General features: G+C 39.2%; 1 protein-coding gene across 2 annotated transcripts in view; it reads right to left on the minus strand.

Moving 5' to 3' along the window:
* Positions 1 to 20,312, minus strand: part of LOC150098340 (DNA polymerase epsilon subunit 3-like) — a 99,426-nt gene that overhangs the window by 66,501 nt on the left and 12,613 nt on the right. For both annotated transcript variants that reach the window (XM_090405647.1, XM_090405646.1), the window contains exon 2: positions 4,973 to 5,055. In XM_090405647.1, the coding sequence (XP_090261773.1) occupies positions 4,973 to 5,038 (66 nt within the window). In that variant the 5' untranslated portion in view covers positions 5,039 to 5,055. The remainder of the gene's footprint in view (positions 1 to 4,972; positions 5,056 to 20,312) is intronic.

Here is a 20,312-nt window from a genome sequence, read left to right on the forward strand (position 1 = left end):
GGCCATGCAGGCTAAAGAGAATCCTAAACAATTTTTTAAATATGTAGCAAGTAAAAGGAAAAATGTACATGGCAGATTGATTTTAAAGAATGCCGATGGTAGGGAGGTAACTGAATCAGTTGAGATAGCTGAGTTACTGAATGAGCACTTTGCAAGAATATATCATCCAGGTGGTGACATTGCAGAAACGAATAAACCAGTAGATTATACGGGAATTGTGGTGAATGAAGTGGAGGTGAGTAGTCTATTGCATAACCTCAATGTCAATACATCTGTGGGATTGGATGGTATACCAGCTCGTGTGGTACGAGAAGCAGCTAAAGAATTGTCAGTACCCTTGACCATTTTGTTTAATTTGAGTCTCGGGTCTGGGTTAGTCCCGAGCGGGTGGAAGGAGGGGAAAATAGTTCCACTGCATAAAGGTGGTTCCAAGACTGCTGTTGTAAATTACCGACTGATTAGCATATCAGGAATCATTGTCAAGGTCTTAAAGAAATTAGTCAAGAAAAGAATACAGGATTGGATAGATGAAAATGGGATATTGTATTGGGGACAGCATGGCTTTGTGAAGGGTAGATCATGCCTCAGTAACTTGCTCACGTTTTATAACACAGTGACGGCTGAACTGGATAGGGGTAATGGGTTTACAGTGATACTACTGGACCTTGCCAAGGCCATTGACAGGATACCACATGGAACCCTAATCAGTAAACTGGAGCAGATGGGTATAGATATAGGGTTGGTAAGATGGATAGGAGGGTGGTTGAAGGAGAGATACCAGAGAGTGGTTTATTCAGGAGTGGAGTCAAAAAGACGTCGTGTGACTAGTGGAGTGCCGCAGGGCTCTGTTCTTGGACCACTGCTTTTCAATTTGTTCATCAATGATATTGGAAAGGATTTGAGAGGAAGTGTTCACTTGTTTGCTGATGATGCAAAGTTGGGTAGAGCAATTGTGAGTGCACAGGATGTCAAAATTTTACAGGATGATTTGGATAGTTTGGAGAAGTGGGCTAGGAAAAATGGATGTCAGTTTAATGTGGCAAAGTGTAAGGTTATGCACTTTGGGGTGAAAAGAACCGCAGCAGTATATTGCATTGGTGGAACCGTACTCCAGGAGATTGATGAGGCCAGGGATTTGGGAGTGCTGGTGGATAGGGAGTTGAAGTTTAGGGGGCACATTGCAAAAGTGACTAAAACAGCTCACCAAATCACTTGGCTTATGAAAAATACTTTAACATGCAGAGACAAACAAGTTGTTGTTCCTCTGTATCGAGCCTTGATAAGACCCCATCTGGACTTCTGTGCCCAGTTATGGGCAGCAGGGTTTCTTCGTGATGGGGAGGAAGTGGAGAGGGTCCAGAGACGAGTGACCAAGATGATAGCAGGTCTGTGGAATGAACCTTATGAGAATAGGTTGAAGATTTGTGGGTTGCAGAAATTGGACGATAGGCGAAGGAGGGGTGATATGATTGAGACATTCAAATTACTGAAGGGTTTTTATAAGATTGATCCAGAAGATATTTTTGAAAATATGACTGGTGGTGGGAGGACTAGGGGCCATGCATGGAAGCTGGGCAAGAGCGTGGTTGACAAGGGTGTTAGAGCTAGGTTCTTTACTTGGAGAGTGGTAAATGAGTGGAATAAGCTTCCAGAGTCTGTTGTGGGTGCTACGATCGTGAATGAGTTCAAGGCAAGGTATGATAGATACTGCGTGAATGTTGAATAGTTGTTCCAGACATGATGTTAGGGCCTCCCTCGATGAGTCTGTCGACTTGGAGTTTCCTGGAACAATAATAATAATAATAATGTGCGCTCAAAACTAGATGTTACCATGTAATAACTTGTCATTTCAAGTCCCCTCTTATACCCTTGATGCAGAACATATAATCAACAAGACTTGTCTTATTCTTTGTGCATTCTCTTTGTACGAGTTCATGCACATCTTTATGCTGGAATACTTCTCAGCAATAATAAGTCCATGTCATGAACAGAAATAAAGTAGGTACATTTTTATCATTAGGTCTACACTTTCTAAACTTTTTCCATATGTATGGTATTAATTTCCCATTTTACTACTTGGGTACCCACCAATGCAACTTTTTTTTTTCCCATGAAAAAATGCTGCTGAAAAAATGACTAAAAACTCATACTTTTTTCGTACCAGAGCTTTTTATGGAACTATGACAGATAAATGTCACCGTTCCATTTCCCATTTTTAAAAATGCCTCACTACTTGGAATAACCTTTAAGTTTCTTTGCTTAGTGTTGAACACTAGCCATCATTGACACAATGCCTATCATACTTCTCCTTCAACTCATTCACTAACAAAGCACTCACAACCACCTCTGGCAACCCATTTCAATCATTCACCACCCTCCAAACAAAAATATAGTCCTAACACTCTTGCACAATTTTCCATGAGTGACCCCTTGTTCTCTCCCTTCCTGCCATGTACTGAAAGTCTTCAGTGTCAATCCTATAATCTTTTAATAACTTAAAAGCTTCTATCATGTCTCCTCTATTTCATCTATCAGCTAATTTTTAAAGCCTACACCCATCAACCTGTTCTTATAGGGAGCATTCCACAGACTCGCAAATATTTTTTCACTTGCTTCTAGATCCTCTCCATAACTTCATCACCACAGAATCCAGACATCCATATCTTGCCCATACTGCTAGTCTGTTTAAGTCTTCCTGAGAGCTCTCTGCATCACCTTCATTTACCACTGCTCTTCCCAGTTTAGCATCATCAGCAAACAACTCAATATTTCCTGTCAGATCATTTCCTATATCATTGACATACAAATTAAACAACAGAGGCCAAGTACTGAGCCTTGTGGTACACCACTGGTCACTTCCCATTTCCTGGACTTAACTCTTCCATAAGCCATTCTTTGAAATCTGTCCATCAGTCACTCTCTAATCCAAATCAGCAGATTCATTTCCATCACAATTTGCTCCAATTAATGCAATAGATCTATGTGGAATTCTGTCTAATACCCTTGCAAAGTCCAGTAATATCACTCCAATTCCAGTGACACTTTCTTATAAAAAGTAAGTAAATTACTAAGGTAAGACTTACCCATCACAAAACCATTTTGTCCCTTAGAGAGTATTACATTCCTATCTACCCAATCCTAAATTCTGCCTTTCACCAATACCTTAACCTCCTGAGAATCTGATTGGCCTATAATTTGCTAATTCTGTCTTAAAGCTTCCTTTATGCAATTGGACAATTTTAACCTCTTTCCATTTGACTGGCACCTTTCCACTACTAAGGCTTACATTAAACAGCTTGGTCAGAAGAGCTGTTAATTCCCTTGCACATTCTCATAATACATGAGCTGATATGCCATCTAATCCCATGGCTGTGTTTGGATTGAGATTCTGCAACAAAGATAAAAATGCAATCACATGACCATGTGATTGCATTTTTATCGATGTATGAAAGTTTCGAGAGTGTATAGTGCATCAGTGCTCATTTTAATTGGTCCAATGCAATTAAATGCAGGATAACTTTGGATACTTCTGCAGTGGGGGAACAATTGGTTTGTTTTAGGATTTATTAGAAAACAACAATGAAGTAGAATGTTATATTTGGTTGGTATATTTGAAATACTCAAAGATGAAAATATGTGAACCACCATTTATAAGACATGTGAGAATAAGTATGAGTAGAAATACTTTCATTAATGCTAAATGAATTATTAATAATTAACATTTGTGATATGTGTGTCCTATAAGTTGCTGGGTAGAGCGAATAGCATGAGCATATAAAGTCTAGACATGAATAAGTGAATTTATGATGGCATAATTCAAAAAAAATTATGAGGAGACAGAGAGTTATGGCAGGAATAAATATGGTTTGATGGAGCAGCCAATCATTTCGTAAAATTTGTTGCCCATGCTATGCGTATTTCTCTGGTTTGTGTATATTTTGCTCCATTTTCCAAGAATTTTCTTTTGTTTACTGAGACTCAGAGTACATAATACAATATTCCGATCATTATCGGAATTATCCACACTTTCAGGAATCCTACATTCATTTTCTTTTTTTATAGTATCAGCGATTCGTCTGTCTTATAAATCTCACATCTGTTGGTATTTTTTTGTAGATTAACGTCTTATAATACACAGAATATTCATTTTTATTCAGGAAGAGATGTTTTTTTTTACTGTCTGTTGTTTCCAAAGACTAGAATAAAAATGTCTGTGTATACCGCTAAAAAACTTTTGCAACCTCAACAGATATTATACTGCATAGCAAGAGAAACATTTAGTTGTTGTTTTTTTTCCTCTTAACATCCACTTTCAAATTTACAGTTCCAGAAAACATGTGTAACAGCTGTTTGTAATACAGCCATCATACAGAAAGTGCTCAACTCATGACAGGTGACAACGTTCAATTGGATTGGTTGACACAATAACCAATCACAAACGTTAGGTGAGCTCAAAATGTTAGCTCACCTAGCCACGCCTTCTCAGCAGTTTAAAATTACTACAACGCTAGCAGCCTCTTTACATATTGTCAAAGGGCGCAAAGGTGTACGCATTTTGAAAGCACACCCGGGCTATTAATGCGAAAGTGACATAATGTTTACGCATAGAAAAGTGCCCTCTTCATGAAGCACTAATGCTTCATTATCCACATGAAGAGGGTAATGAAGCATTAGTATATTGTGTTTAATTTTAGGAATCACGCAAAATCTGCAAACAATCAGGGGAGTCTTTAATGGGAATGAATGAAAAAATATAATATCGGTGATATTGATATTTTGTGAAATATTATACAAAATAATGGTGCATGCAAATATGCAAGTACATGAACACACACACAGACCAAATAAAATGATAAAAGATAAAATCTAAGAAAGCATCTTAGTTAGTATTTAAATTATGATCGTATAAAGAAATAAAATTAAGTTACAGAACATCCAAAACAATTAAAAATAAAAGTTAGAAAAAACTCACAGCTTCTTTCACTAATCTGGCAATAACAGCATTTGGTAAATTGAGGTCTTCAATATGCTCTGACATTTCTTCTTCTATTGAAACTAGAAAATAAATATGACATCCATTACAAATAAATGCTGTTTTAACAAGGATGTTTCCTAATATTACAATAAAAAAAAAAAAAGATCTCATCACCTTCTCATTAGCATGTCAAGCTTCATAGTTTTTCATGACTAAGCAACTTTGTTTCAGATAAATCTAACTACAATAAGATTGTTAATCCTATCTGCAGAGAGATTATGTGTATACTCTGTTCTCTACTCGGATGAAAAACTGGAATTTCCATGAAGGAAAACCCTTCCAATGAGATCCTGGACTGTTGTGGGGGTGGACATCCCGACAACAGTCCAGTATGAGTTGGAGAAATGGTATAAGGACAACTGCTACAGAGGACAGAGTCGATATATTTAATGACAGTTCATAAAGGTCTTTCATTCCTCGTGAATGTGACATCATCTTCAATTCATTTAAAGATTTGTTTTGCATCCCAGACTGGATTGGAATCCCAAGTCTTTCCAACTCTAATTTTTTCTCTTTCAAACATTTACTTATTGTCTACAGCTTATAATTCACTCATGGGTTCTGCTTACCAGAGAATAAAATCAAATGAGTTTGAAACACTGCAGTCCAGAACTTTAAAAATGAATAATAAAAGGCAAATCTTTGGTATTTGTATCTTTTATCAATTCATTGTCATAAATGCAGATGCCAAAAGACCTATGTCTCTGTGATCTCAATAGTTGCATAGTTAATAGCATATTTTGCATTTAAAAACAAAAGAGTGAATAAATTCGTAGATCACAGGATCTGAAATAGAATGATTATTCTAAAATTATCATCATCATCAATCTTCCTTATACCCTCTTTTACCTTGCGGTGTCGAGGGTCCATTGATCATCAGACTTCACTCCGTTTACAGGATAAGGTGGTCAGCCTTATGCCCCGGTGTATCCTATGGCCTGTAGTGTTGAGTTCTCAAGGCCAGTTTGCCTGCTTTGCGGGATGAAAAACCCCAGAAATAAACTGGAGAAAAAACCCTGCTGTCCACGCCCAAGACTGGCTAACTTGGCTATGGCTGAGGAAGATCCTTCAGCTCCTCACGTCACCGACGGGAATCGAACCTAGGACACTCCTTCCCCAGGCATATGGTTTCAAAGCGCATAGCCACTAGGCTAACCACGCGGACTCTAAAATTATTAAAATGCAAATTTACACAGCTATGAAAACAATCTGCATAGCTCTTATAAGTTTCACAACACTATTATCTATAAGAAATTATTGCAGTGACAATTTTCCGATGGTTTCTTTGCACCAGCATATTATATTATTATTAAACAAGACCTCATGGAGTCAAAGACTCATCTAGGAGGTCCTTTTATCTCACACACATCTCATCATACCGTGTCTTAAACACATTCAAACTCCTTGCAGACACCACACTCTCAGGCAAGGCATTCCATCACTCACAACTCTGCATGAAAAAAACCTGCCTCTCACTCCCCTACTCACACCCTCTTTATACAGTTTCCAGAGATGACCTCTGGTTTTCCCCTGATCTCTCACTATTCTCTGTAGAACTTCTCCACCATCGATCCTATAACAACCCCTTACCAAGTTGTAGGTCTCTATCATATCTCCCCTCTTCCTTTTCTCCACTAGACTCTGCAAATTACATCTTTTCAATCTTTCCTCATACTCGACATTCCAGAGGTCAGAAACTACCTTAGTCAGTCGCATTTGGACCCTTTCCAACATCTCTTCATCCTTCTGAAAACCAGGTGACCAAATCTGGGCACAATAGTCAATGTGTGGCCTAATCAAAGCCTTATACAATGGAACAAGAATCTCCCTACTTCTACACGTCAGTGTCCTCCGCATCATTCCCAGAAGTCTTTGTGTTGTCTTCACAATTTTGGCGATGTTCCCCTAAATTTTAGATCCTTATCCACTATCACCCCCAGATCTCTTATTTCCTCTACTTCCAACAATATATTCTCACCAAGCATAAATTCTGCATCCCATCTTTGTTTTCCAAATTTTAAAACCTTACATTTTGCAACATTGAACTCACATCCCCATTTGCTTTCCCAATCACTCAATTTATTCAAGTCTTCTTGCAAGGCCACAACATCTTCACTACTCTTTATGGTTCATCCCAACTTTGCATCATCTGCAAACAACTGAATATCTCCATCCAAATTTTCGCCAATATCATTAATATACAAGTTAAATAGTAATGGTTCTAAAACAGACCCCTGAGGCACTCCACTAGTGACTTTCCTTTTCCTGGATATTGCACCCCCATACACAACTTGTTGATACCTATCAGATAGCCAGTCTCCAATCCAATGCACTAATCTAATATCCAACCCCATCAACTCTAGTTTGACTGTCAACTTATCATGAGGTACTCTATCAAAAGCTTTTGCAAAATCCAAGTATATTACTGTGTATCCTTCTCCTCTGTCCAAGGAAGCAGTCACTTTATTGTAATAAGTAAGTAGATTACTAAAACATGACCTCCCTTTAGCAAATCCATGTTGTCCATCAAAGATTATACCACTGTTATCAACCCAACTCTGGATCCTAGTTCTCACAAGCTTCTCCAACAACTTAACCACAACACCTGACACACAGATAGGCCTATAGTTTGATGCTTGAGTTCGATCACCTCCTTTATGAAGTGGCACAATCTTGCCCTCCTTCCACTCTTTAGGAACTTGACCAAGTGCAAGACTCGTATTAAAAAAATATGTCAAGGCAGGTGTCAACTCTCTGGCACATTCCTTCAGAATACGCGGTGATATGTTATCAAGTCCCACAGCCTTATTTACATCTAGTTTACTCAACTCCCCAAACACCTCTTGCTCACTTACAGTCAGTCTCTCCTCCCCATCATCAACTGCTCTTAATCTCTCCATGAAGTCACATTCACAAGATTGAAAGATCTTTATGAACTGCTCATTAAGTATCTCCACCACACATTCTGCAACAGCTGTCTTTATACCATTTTCTCCAATCAATATCATTCTTCCATAATCATTCTTTCTTTTGCTGGCTACATATCGAAAGAACTCCCTAGGATTCTTTTTGGCTTCATTAGCTAACTGCTGTTCATACCTCTCTTTAGCTACTCTCACCAACCAAGTCACCCTCCTTGCCTGGTCTTTGTAGACCTCATGAAATTGGTTACTTCCACTTCTCTTATACTGCCTCCACAATGCCCTTTTTCTCTGTATTGCATGCTTAATCTCTTTATTCATCCATCTCACACCTACCTTATTTAACCTTCTCACCCATCATACACATTTAGACATTGCATCTACTAAGTAGTTTTTGAAAATCCCTCAAGCTGCATTGATCTCTTTTCCAGCTAACTCCTCATTCCATGCTACACCTGCAAGCTGTCTCCTGAGCTATTCATAATCACCCCCCCCCCCACCTTGTAGTTCCACATATACCCTTTTTTCACAGGGGTCCTTGCACTGCTGGCAACCACCCAGGTAATCACCTCATGGTCACTTTCACCAACTGGTGGATGATTTGGCACCTCATTGATAATTACATCCTCCGATGAGATGACCAAATCCAAGACCCTTAATCCTCGTGTGCCCTCTGTTACATACTGTCTGAGGTAGTTATCCCTCAAAAACTCAAGAAACTCATTTTCTTTACTTCCAGTTGCTATCTCATCATTCCAGTCTATATTGCCATAATTAAAATCACCCATAATGATCACCCTTTTCTTATTTGCTTGGCTTATTTGACTATACATTTCACTATCACCACCATCCACATTACCAGGTCTATAACAACATCCCACCAAATATTTGATTCTATTCACCTCTATCTCACACCATACTGCCTCAAAACCACTGGCCCTCTTTCCCTTTTGCATCTCTACCTTGTATGGACAAAACACTTTCTCTATCATCAATAGCACTCCCCCCTCCCTTTTTACCCCTTCTATCCTCACAAAACACATCATACCTTTCCATCTCTATTCCTGTCAGGATGTCATCCTCATCTAACCATGTCTCACTTATTCCGACAATCTCTGGGTGCACAGACGCAATTAGTGCAACCATTTCATCTGCCTTGTTTCTTATACTTCTAGCATTGGTATACAAACACAACAACTCATTTCTAACGATCTACAGCTAGTTCCACTGATACCACTCACTCAATGTGATCTCTCCATGCTGGAGTGGGGCCATTTCCCTTTCTGCGTCTTCATTTTAGAACCCTTTGCAATTCCATCTGTTTCCTCTTGATCCCTGGTCATCCCATTACTTTCCTGCCTACACATGCTCTCACCTCCTCTTGGAGCTTCCACCTTTCTAACGCTGTGTACCCCTGTCCACCCTGAGCTTCCCCATTTTCCTGCTCCTCTTGCACACCCATTTTCTCATTTTCTATACTCATATCACTCACTTCCCCATTCATTTCCACTTCTTCAATCTCTCCTGTCTTACTCTCCTGCTCTTCCACATCACTCCCCTCTCGATCTGATTCATTCTCTCTATTCACTTCTCTACTTTTCAGCAGCAGTCTCTCCAAGCGACTCACACCATAACCACTCAAATGCAGTCCATCACTCCCATACAGCTCACTTCGTCCCTCAAACTCATTCCATACATTAATAAACTGTACTCCCATCTCCTCACACATTTCAGCCAGAATATCATTCGTAATCCTTGCTCTCCGCCTCATTTCACCACAGTCATACCTAGGCAACACACTGACTACCCTTCCTGTCACACTATTCTCTTTTATCTTTCCAAGCAGTCTCCTGACATTCATTTTGACATGCTCTTTGTTCTCTCTCAAATCGTTTGTACCAATTAATACAATTAACTCTTTTGCTCGCCCCCGCCTCATATTCTATGCCTCAATCGCTCTACACATTTTACCGCCTGTAAAACATACCTTGTGCATTTTATCCTCTAGCACACCTTTAATAATGGAGTCGCCATACAACGCCACTCGCTCATCTTTCGTTAACTCTTTCATGCCATCATGATTTATTTTAATAGTTTTGACCTGAATTCTCTTAATTTTATTCCGCATCCATTTCATTTCTTGCTTCATCCAATCCAATTCACCTTCCGAACCTCGCGACACATTCTCTCTATCATTAAATCTTTCTAACTTTCTAACTCTCGACCCCCTCTTCTCACTTTCCCTCTCATTCATCCTTCTTTGTTTCCATACTTTCGGTCCAACATACGTCCAACTTTCACTATCATTCTTCTCACTTTTACTCTCATTTATCTTTCTTTGTTTCCGTACTTTCGGACTAACATGCGTCAACTTTCGCTATCATTTTTCTCACTTTTACTGTCATTCATCTTTCTTTGGTTCAGTACTTTCGTTCCAACATGCATCCAACTTTCGCCATCATTCATTCTTTTTTCGCTATCATTTATTCTTTCGATTTTTTTTACTTGCGATTTCTGCATCATGCCATTTCTACTTTCATTCGTTCTCTCAATTTCGTTTCTTTCTGCCTCACTTTTGTCCCTTTTAACATCCGTTACGGTTGTCAAATCGCTCTTTTTCTTTTTTCCTGATTTTTTAACATTTTTTTGCCTCTCTTTCTCACCATCCTTCTCTTTCAAATGTACACTCATGACACAATCAGTACTAGCACTTTCTGTCATCAATTTCATATTCGCATTCATCAGCTCCTCGTTCAGGTCACACTTCGCACACACCCGTCTTCCATCCGTACTAAACATCCACAAATCATAATTTTGTAATCGAAGGAATACATATAACATGGAATGACAATGCCGCCGCCATTTTTTTTTTTTTCTCTGCAAGTTACTAGTTCTAATAATAACGATTTCGTAATTTAGTTTAGGCAAGAAAAAAACCCCAGACTAATAATATCGGTAGTGTACAACGTTTACAGCCGCTCTTACTTAAACAATTACGCATATATACTTAATTATTCCTAGTAAAACTTATCTGAATCAGGAGCTCTTCAAATCGCGTCCGCAGCGCTTGGCCCACTAGCACCCTCTCCAATTTAGAAATATTAGAAAAAGTAAATCCAAGGAATTATGTGTGGCAAAACTATTATTATTATTACAGGCAATGCCAGGGAGTCATTAAACTCATTGAGGGAGGCCCCAAATCATATTCATCACAACTATTCGACATTCATACAGTATCTATCATACCTCGCCTTAAACTTGTTCACTGTCACAGCATCCACCAGAGACTCTGGGAGCGCATTCCACCCATTCACCACTCTAAAAGTAAAGAACCCAGCTCTAACACCTCTACTAACCACACTTTTGCCCAGTTTCCATGGATGTCCCCTAGTCCTCCCACAACCAGCCCTGTTCTCAAAAATATCTTCTGAATTAATTTTATAGAAACCCTTCAGTAATTTGAATGTCTCAATCATATCTCCCCTCCTCTGCCTATCAACCAATTTTTGCAACCCACAAATCCTCAACCTGTTCTCATAAGGTTCATTCCACAGACCTGCTATCATCTTGGTCACTCGCCTCTGGATCCTCTCCACCTCCTCCCCATCAAGAAGAAACATAGGTGACCAAATCTGGGCACAGTAGTCGAGATGGGGTCTTATCAAGGCTCGATACAGAGGAACAATAATCTGCTTGTCAACGTATTCTTCAGCAACCAAGTGATTTGATGAGCTGATTTGGACACTTTTGCAATGTGCCCCCTAAACTTCAACTCCTTATCCACCAACACTCCTAAATCTCGTGCCTCATCAATTCCCTGGAGTACAGTTCCACCAATGTAGTAAACTGCTGCTAATCTTTTCACCCCAAAATGTATGCAAAATTTGCAAAATTAAAATATGCAAAATTTTAACATCATCTGCATTCACCATTGCCCTACCCAACTTTGCATCATCTGCAAATAAATGAACTGTTCCTCTCAGATCCTTTCCTATATCATTAATGAACAAATTAAACAGCAGTGGTCCAAGAACAGAACCTTGTGGCACACCATTAGTCACAGGCCATCTTGTGGACTCTACTCCTGAATAAACCACTCACTGATGATGATAAAACTGAATTAACAAGCTTTAATTCAAAGTTTTTCATGAAATAGCTGATAACAGAGCATGTGTGTGTGTGGGGGGGGGGGGGTATAGTGATTATAATACCATACATAACTGAGGAAGTCAGCAATGTTGGATGAAGAACCTTTTTGCAACAGTATATATATCCATTATTAACAGTAAATCCATTACAAAAGGTCAGCCACTCTCTCTCTCTCTCTCTGAGGGAGTGGGGTAATGGCATGAACAAATTACAAATTCATAATTTGATGTGTAAATTGAATGTGTTTAAGGCACAATATGATGAGATTTGTGTGTATGACAAAAGGGACCTCTTATATTAGTCTGTGAATCCATAACGTCTTAGGATGATGATGATGATAATAACTTATGTGAAGTTGGTTATGATGTAAAGGAAGGAAGGAAGTAGGTAGGAAATAACCCCATTGTCAGTTTGTGGGCCATCAAACTCAAGAAAGAAACAAGCAACAAGTGAACTATATACTAAGCAATTACGACTATGGCCAAAGATTCAAGATTCCATGTATAGGTTGGGATGTGTATATATTCACTCATAAGCTTATCTTCTCCCTATGCATTTCCTCACATCTTTTAATTTTATTACAAAATACACAAAAAGACAGCCATGTTCTGTCCTCCACCATAAGTAACTGGAAGTAGCAAAAGAAAAGAGTGAGAGAGTTAAGATAGTGAGTCTGTTGCCATGGTATGACAGAGACAGAGTAGAGCTAAGGAGGGCCATAATAGCGAATGACTTGATGTATAGGTTATGCAGGAGGAACGGAGTGAAGTTTGTGGATATGTGGAGTGAGTTTAACAGGCAAAAGGACTTATACAAGAAGGATGGTTTGCATCTGAATGGATTTGGTGTTTGGAGACCAGAAAGAGGGTTTTGTTGAATGAAGTGAAAGTGGATGTGCAGAATCAGGGAAACTAATTTTTTTTTTTGGGGAGGGGGAGCACCTCTATCCTGAAACTTTATACTAACTTTAGTATAAAGTGTCTGGACAGAGGTGGACCTAACAGACTTTTGCACTTCATGTACACTAATGATAGGAGCATTTGGAACAAGCAGGAGGATTTTTGGCATTGGTTGGCTCATCCTGGCCAAAGGTTATTGGCATTAGTGAGACATGGCTAACAGAAGATTATATAGTTAGTGGGATATAGAGAAAAGAATGGATGGAGGAGTGTTATTGATGATAGCCAATGAAATGCAACCAAAGAGATTAGTTCAACTGCAGGCCAGTGAAAATCACACATTTGAGGCTATCTGATGTGAGATTAAGGCCAGCAGAACTAAATATACAGTTGGATGCTGTTATAGTCCAGGGGATGGAAAACATGATGCAGATAGAATGTATCAGCAAATAGACTCAATAAGTGGAGGACAGATAATTATTATGGGTGATTTCAAATATGAGAACACAGATTGGAAGGAAATGGAATTTATGCAGATACTAAGGGATTATTACCTGAGCTTGTGATAGAATATACTAGGGTTCAAGAGTGCTTGAACTGGTAACTGCATCCGAGCATGTCAATAACAAATATGGCCATGTTGTTGCCACCAATTGGTGAAAGTGATTATATGGTCTTGACTTGGGAGGTGGTTAAATGTATGGAATTTTCAGTTAAGAGAGGAGTATATGTTGAATTACAGGGCTGGTAAGTATGACAAGCTTAGGAGATTGCTTGGATCGGTGCCATGGCATGTAAAAGTGCAAGGGCAGGATGTTGATAGTGTGCATGGAAAGTGGTAAAGGAGTGTTTGAGGAAGGTAATGGCAGGCTGCATACCTAGAGTCAGGAGAGTAAATCAAGTGGGAGTTACATGGATGAATATCATCGTTAAGCTGGAGCTGCAAAAAAGTGGAGGAAATTCAAGAAGAAATGTGACCAGCAGGCACATGAGCAGTACAAAGTACAGGCCAGAAGAGTAACCAGTGTGATAAAAAAGGCAAAAGCAGGGTATTAAAGGAAAGTAACAGTGCAGAATATGTTGCAAGTAAAAGGAAAAATTTTTATGGCAGAATGATTTTAATGAATGCTGATGGTAGGGAGGTAACTGAATCAATCGAAATAGTAGAATTACAAAGAGTTAGCTTTGTAAGAGTATATCATTCAGGTGGAGATACTGCAGTAATGAGAGAGACAAAGACAGCATACCACATTGTTTAATCTAAGTCTCAGCTCTGGGTTAGTCTCGAGGGAGTGGAAAGAAGAGAAAATAGTTCCACTGCATAAAGGAGGCTTCATGATTGATGTAGCAAATTACTGACCAATCAGCATATCAGGAGTTGTTGTTAAAGTATTGGAGAAGGTGGTCAAGAGCAAAATACAAGAATAGATAGACAGAAATGGGATGCTATATGGGGGGGGGGGCAACATGGTTTTGTGAACAGTAGGTCATGCCTCACTAACTTGCTCAAGTTTTATAATACAAATGTGAATTTGTATTATAATGACAGCTGAGCCAGATAAAGGAAATGGCTTTATAGTGATACTGCCAGTGGCGGCCCATGAAGCTTTAAGTGGGGGTGCTGCCTATAGAAAATAATTTAAAAAAATTTTTTTTTCCTAATCAGTAACCAATTTATTAATAAATAAATTACAGATTTATTTATTAATAAATTGGTTACTAATTAGGAAAAAAATAATTTTTTTAAAATTATTTTCTATAGACAGCAAGAGGGTGATTGATGGAGAGATATCAGAGTGTAGTTTATTCAGGAGTAGAGTTCAAAAGAAGGCCTATGAGTAGTGGCATACTGCAGGGTTCTGTTCTAGGACTGCTACTGTTTCATTTGTACTTTAATAATATAGGAAAGGATCTGAGAGGAACTGTTCAGTTATTTGCCGATGATGCAAAGTTGGGTAGAGCAATAGTTAATACAGATTATGTCAAAATTTTGCAGAATGATTTGGATAGATTGGCAGACTGCACAAAAGAAAATGGATGTCATTTTAATGTGGCAAAGTGTAAGGTCATGTATTTTGGGGTGAAAAGATTACCAGCTGTATGCCACATTGGTGGAACTGTACTCCAGGAAATTGACAAAGCAAGAGACTTGGGAGTGCTGGTAGATAGGGAGTTAAAGTTTAGGGGGCACATAGCAAAAGTGGCTAAAGCAGCTCATCAGATCACTTAGTTACTGAAGAATACTTTGACGAGCAGAGACAAGCAGGCTATTATTCCTCTGGGGGTGCGAGGGTTTCTTGGTGATGAGGAGGAGGTGGAGAGGATCCTGAGGCGAGTGAACAAGATGGTAGCAGGTCTATGGAATGAACCTTACAAGAACAGGTTGTAGATTTGTGGGTTACAGAACCTGGTTGACAGGGGGAGGGTGATATGATTGAGACATACAAATTACTGAGGGTTTTTTTACAAGATTAATTCAGAGTAGTTAGCAAGGGTGTTAGAACTAGGATTTTTGCTTGGAGAGTAGTGAATGAGTGGAATAGGTTGCCAGAGTCTGTTGTGGGTGTGTTGACTGTGAATAAGTTCAAAGCAAAGTATGATAGATACTGCACAAATGTTGGATAGTGCTTGACATGATGTTTAAGTCTTCTCTCAATGAGTCTGAGGACTCCTTGAAGTTGCCCATAATAATAATAACTGATTTATTCTTACAGTTATATGAATTTCCTATTTCCAGTAATGGTCATTAAAGGTAATTCGATATATTTTCAACCTTATCAGTAAAAGAAACTACTGTTCAAACTCTACCCCTCATTATCTTCCAGCTAAATGTAATGAACTGCTTTCTTTTTACATGTGCATGCACATAGACCTTGAAGTTAAAACCTTTAATTCTTGTTTGCAACATCTCCTGGTCCCCACCCTCTGTGCTCCTTGCTACAAACCAAGGAGCACAGAGGGTGGGAACCATGAGATGTTTAGACGATTGAGCTTGGCAAGTGCAAGAAGAATGATTGTTATGGGAGATTTTAACTACAGCAGTATAAATTGGGAAGAGGAAGATGCATGTAGCAATAAGAGAAAGGAATCTCTAGAATTCTTGAGGGTCATATGTCTTAGGCAACATGTAATAGAGGGAACAAGAGTTTTGGATTTGGGATTTGGTCATTGCATCAGAAGAGTTGATAATAACTGAGATGACATATTTCCCACCAGTTGGAGAGAGTGACCATGTGGTTTTGACTTGGAAAATGAATAGACATGTAGGAGTATCAAAGAGACAGGAACTTATGTGGAATTATAAAGCAGGTGATTATAATAGTCTTAGATATCAACTTGGGGAAGTTTCATGGAAGGAGGAATTGGAAGGCTGGGATATCATAAGTGCTTGGGAAATTGTGAAGGAATATTTGTTAGCAGCAATAGTAAGCTGCATTCCACAAGTGAAGAAGAGGACACAATTTGGTGTAAACTGGATGACAAACAATATTAAGCAGAAACTGCACGTGAAAAAGAGGCTATGGAAGAGATATAAGGAGACAGGTGAAGAGCAGATGCATGAAGAATATAAGACACAGGGCAGGAGAGTGAATAGTATGGTAAGGAAGGCAAAACTGGAATATGAGAAGAGATTGGCCCTAAGATCCAGAGAAAATCCTAGGGAATTTTTTAAGCTATGTGGCCAATAGGAGGAGAAATGATTGTGGGGTAGAAATGGGAATAAAGTGACTGATGCAGAGGACATACTGGAATTGATCAATGAAAACTTTATTGGAGTATTTCATCTTGGAGGAGTAAATTTTAATACTAGAGAGATAGGGCAGGTTCGAGGTTTAGAGGTGTAGGAGGAGAGTGTGTTCCAAATACTGAGTACTCTGGATGTCAGTAAAGCTGTGGGACTGGATGGTATTTCACCACGAGTTTTGAGAGAATGTGCTAAAGAACTGACAGCTTCTTTGACCTGGCTTTTCAATGAAAGTCTGGCTATGGGAAAGGTGCCCAGGGAATGGAAGGAAGGAAGGTAAGATAGTGCCATTGCATAAGGGCAGTAGCAGACTGGAAGTGTCTAATTATAGACCAGTTTGTGTGTCATCAGAAGTCACCTGTATATGGTGAGGGACCATATACAGCATTGGGCAGATGAGAGTAATGTTATCTGCGAGAGTCAACATGGATTTGTTAAGGGGCACTGTTGTTTTAGTAATATGCTAGCCTTTTATGATAGTTACAAGAGCAGTTGATGAGAGAAAGGCATATACTAACATTTTCTTGGATTCAGCGAAGGCATCTGACAGGGTGCCACATGATAAGCTGATATTTAAGTTGCAGTACATGGGTTTGGATGTCAGGTTGGTCAACTGGATTCAGGATTGGTTGTCTGATAGGTAAAGTGCACACTAAGAAAGTGACAAGCATAAAGAAATAAAATGTATGGTATGAGAGGAGATTGGCTGGTCAGGCCAAGGTTAATTCAAGGGACTTCTTCTTGTATATGGCAAGCAACAAAAATAATAATTATGGCAGGTTAACACTGCGGGATAGTCATGGCAGCAGAATAACAGCTGCAAAGGATATAGTGGAATTATTGAACAAGCGCTTTATCAGCGTATATCATACTGGTGTAAATGATGCCATGCAACATACAGAAGAGAGGCAAGTATTAGAATTGGAAGTGAAAGAATTAGAGGTGTATCAGATGTTGGTTGGGTTAGACATTAATAAGGCTGTGAGAATGGATGACACATCATCACGTATTCTTAAGGAATGTGCACCACAGTTGGCTATGCTCTTGACCTGGTTATTTAATGAACGTCTTGCAGTGGGTAGGGTTCCTAAGGAGTGGAAAGAAGGCAAAATAGTACTACTCCACAAATATGGTTCTAGGACAGAAGTCTCCAAATATAGATCAGTCTGTATAACTGCAGTTGTGGTCAAGGTGTTGGAGTGATTGGTAAGGAATAGAACACAAGATAAGGGTTGATAGACACAGCATTCTTTATGATGATCAGTATGAATTTGTAAAGGTAGGTCCGGTCTTAGCAATTTACTTGCATTTTATAAGGTAACAAATGTGTTAGATAAAGGAGAATCATATACAGTGATATTATTGAACTTTGCAAACGCATTTGATAGAGTATCACATGATAAGTTGGTAAACAAGCTGCGGAGGTTGGGAATATATAGTATATTGGTTAGATGGATCAGAGATTGGCTCTCTGAATGATACCAGCAGGTTGTGTATGATGGAGCAGTGTCTGAAAAAAAAGATGGGTGAGCAGTGGTGTGCCCCAGGGTTCTGTTCTTGGGCCCCTGCTGTTTAAATTGTTTGTAAATGATATATCATGTGGACTGACTGGGGATCTTCAGTTGTTTGCTAATTATGCAAAGTTGGGAAGAATTATAAGCAGCACTGCTGATGTTAATTGACAAAGGAGTGGGGTTGTAGTGCTAATATCAATAAGTGCAAGGTGTTGCATTTTGGAGTGCAGAAAGATAAGACTGTGTACTATATTGGTGGTGCTGTACTGCAGGAAGTGGATGAGATTAGAGATTCGGGAGTGAAGTTTGACAGTAGAGTGAAGTTTAGAAGGCACATTGCTAGTGTTGTAAAGGTTGCACAGTGCTGCTATGATAAGAAATACTCTAACATGTAGGGATAAAGAAGTGGTTGTGCCACCGTATAAAGCTAGGTGAGACCACACTTGGCCTAGTGTGCTCAAATCTGGTCACCTGGTTTTCAATGTGATGTGGAGACATTGGAGAGGGTCCAGAGACAAGTAACTAAGACAATGTCAGGACTTTGGAGAGAAGTTGAAGAAATGTGGATTGCAATTTGGTGGATAGGAGGAAGACAGGTGATATGACATGGACATTTAACTTAGTGAGAGGATTTTATCATATTAATCCAGAGGGGATTATAAAAAAAGTAGAAGGTGAGAGGGGAAGAACCAGAGGTCATCCCTGGAATTTTTGTAAAGGTGTGGTGAAGAGTAAATTTTTTTTACATGGAGAACTGTCAGTGAATGGAATGCATTACCAGAATGTGTTGTTAATGCAAAGAGTGTTAAGGATTTTAAGATTCTATATGATAAATACATTGTCAGTTGAATGAACCTCCCACGATGAGTCTGCCAACTCCATGGAGGGTGTAATAATAATAATTCATGAGGAAGGCTGTTCCATAGAACTGAGGTAGATGGAATGAAAGATAACTGGAAGTAGCAGGTTCAGTGAATCAGCAGTTAATCATTATTCTCGTGGAAAGGCTTAGATGTTGGTTATGCATTTTCGCTATATAATTTAAGGAAATTACAACGTACTAAGATATACATTAAAATAAATTTTAATATATTTCAATATTTCGGCAATGTCACGTTGCCATTTTCAAGAACTTAAGAACAAGACACGTGCACGCAGTCACAACAAAAGAGTAAATGAGGAAGAAGTCTGAAGCTATTATTTCTCCTAAAGTCCTGATGGTGCCCTCTAGCGAGCAATGTTGGTATTCTTGGGCGATTGGGCTGAAGGTCTTCTGATGTGGGTTTCCCAAATTTGAGGAAGTCTCATGCAGCCAAATTTGTTGAGGTTTAGATCGTTTCTTAGGGCTGAAGTTGATTCCATGAAAAGCCTTTCATATCTGTATTTGCTATGGTGTATTATCCTGGCTTTCTTCCACAGTATTCTATGGCAGGTATCCAGCGCATGGTCAGCAAGACCAGAGTGGCTGTATTAGTGAAACCGGATGTAGTCCTTGTGTTCTGAAATCCTGATATTTGCTCTCCTGCCTGTTTGGCCAAGGTAGGACAGCTTAGAGCTGCAAGGAACCCGTTATACACCAGGTAGGTCTAGGGGGGGGGGGAGGTTGGTCTTTAGTAGAGCAGATAAGGGATGCCAATTTTTTATATGGTTTGTAACAAGAAGTTAAGTTATGTTTTTTTAGGATTTTTGTGATTTTTTCCGAGGTGCCTCAGATATAGGGTATGGTGACGGATTTAGAGTAATCCTTGTTGTGAGGGAGGGGGGGGGTTGTGGTTTACTGGTTTCAATATTTTTTGGATTTTTTTTTTGGGGGGGGGGTAGCCATTGGCTGAGAAAGTGTCGAGAATGTGGTTTAGTTCTGTGATTCGAGCAGATAAGTTTAGCCCTGTTGTGTAGTGTCTTAATGACTCCATATTGTTGTGAGAGGGGGGGGGAATTGTTGGTGAATGTATCTGCCTGTATGGGTGGGTTTTCTATATACTGAGAAAATTAAGGTTCCATCAGGCTGGCAGGTGACTAGTGTGTCTAAGAAAGGAATGCAGTTGTTTT

Source organism: Typopeltis vanoorti, chromosome 15 (assembly GCF_054136105.1).
Source record: "Typopeltis vanoorti isolate ZY-2024b chromosome 15, IOZ_Tvanoo_1.0, whole genome shotgun sequence".
In the NCBI taxonomy this organism is placed as follows: Eukaryota; Metazoa; Arthropoda; class Arachnida; order Uropygi; family Thelyphonidae; genus Typopeltis; species Typopeltis vanoorti.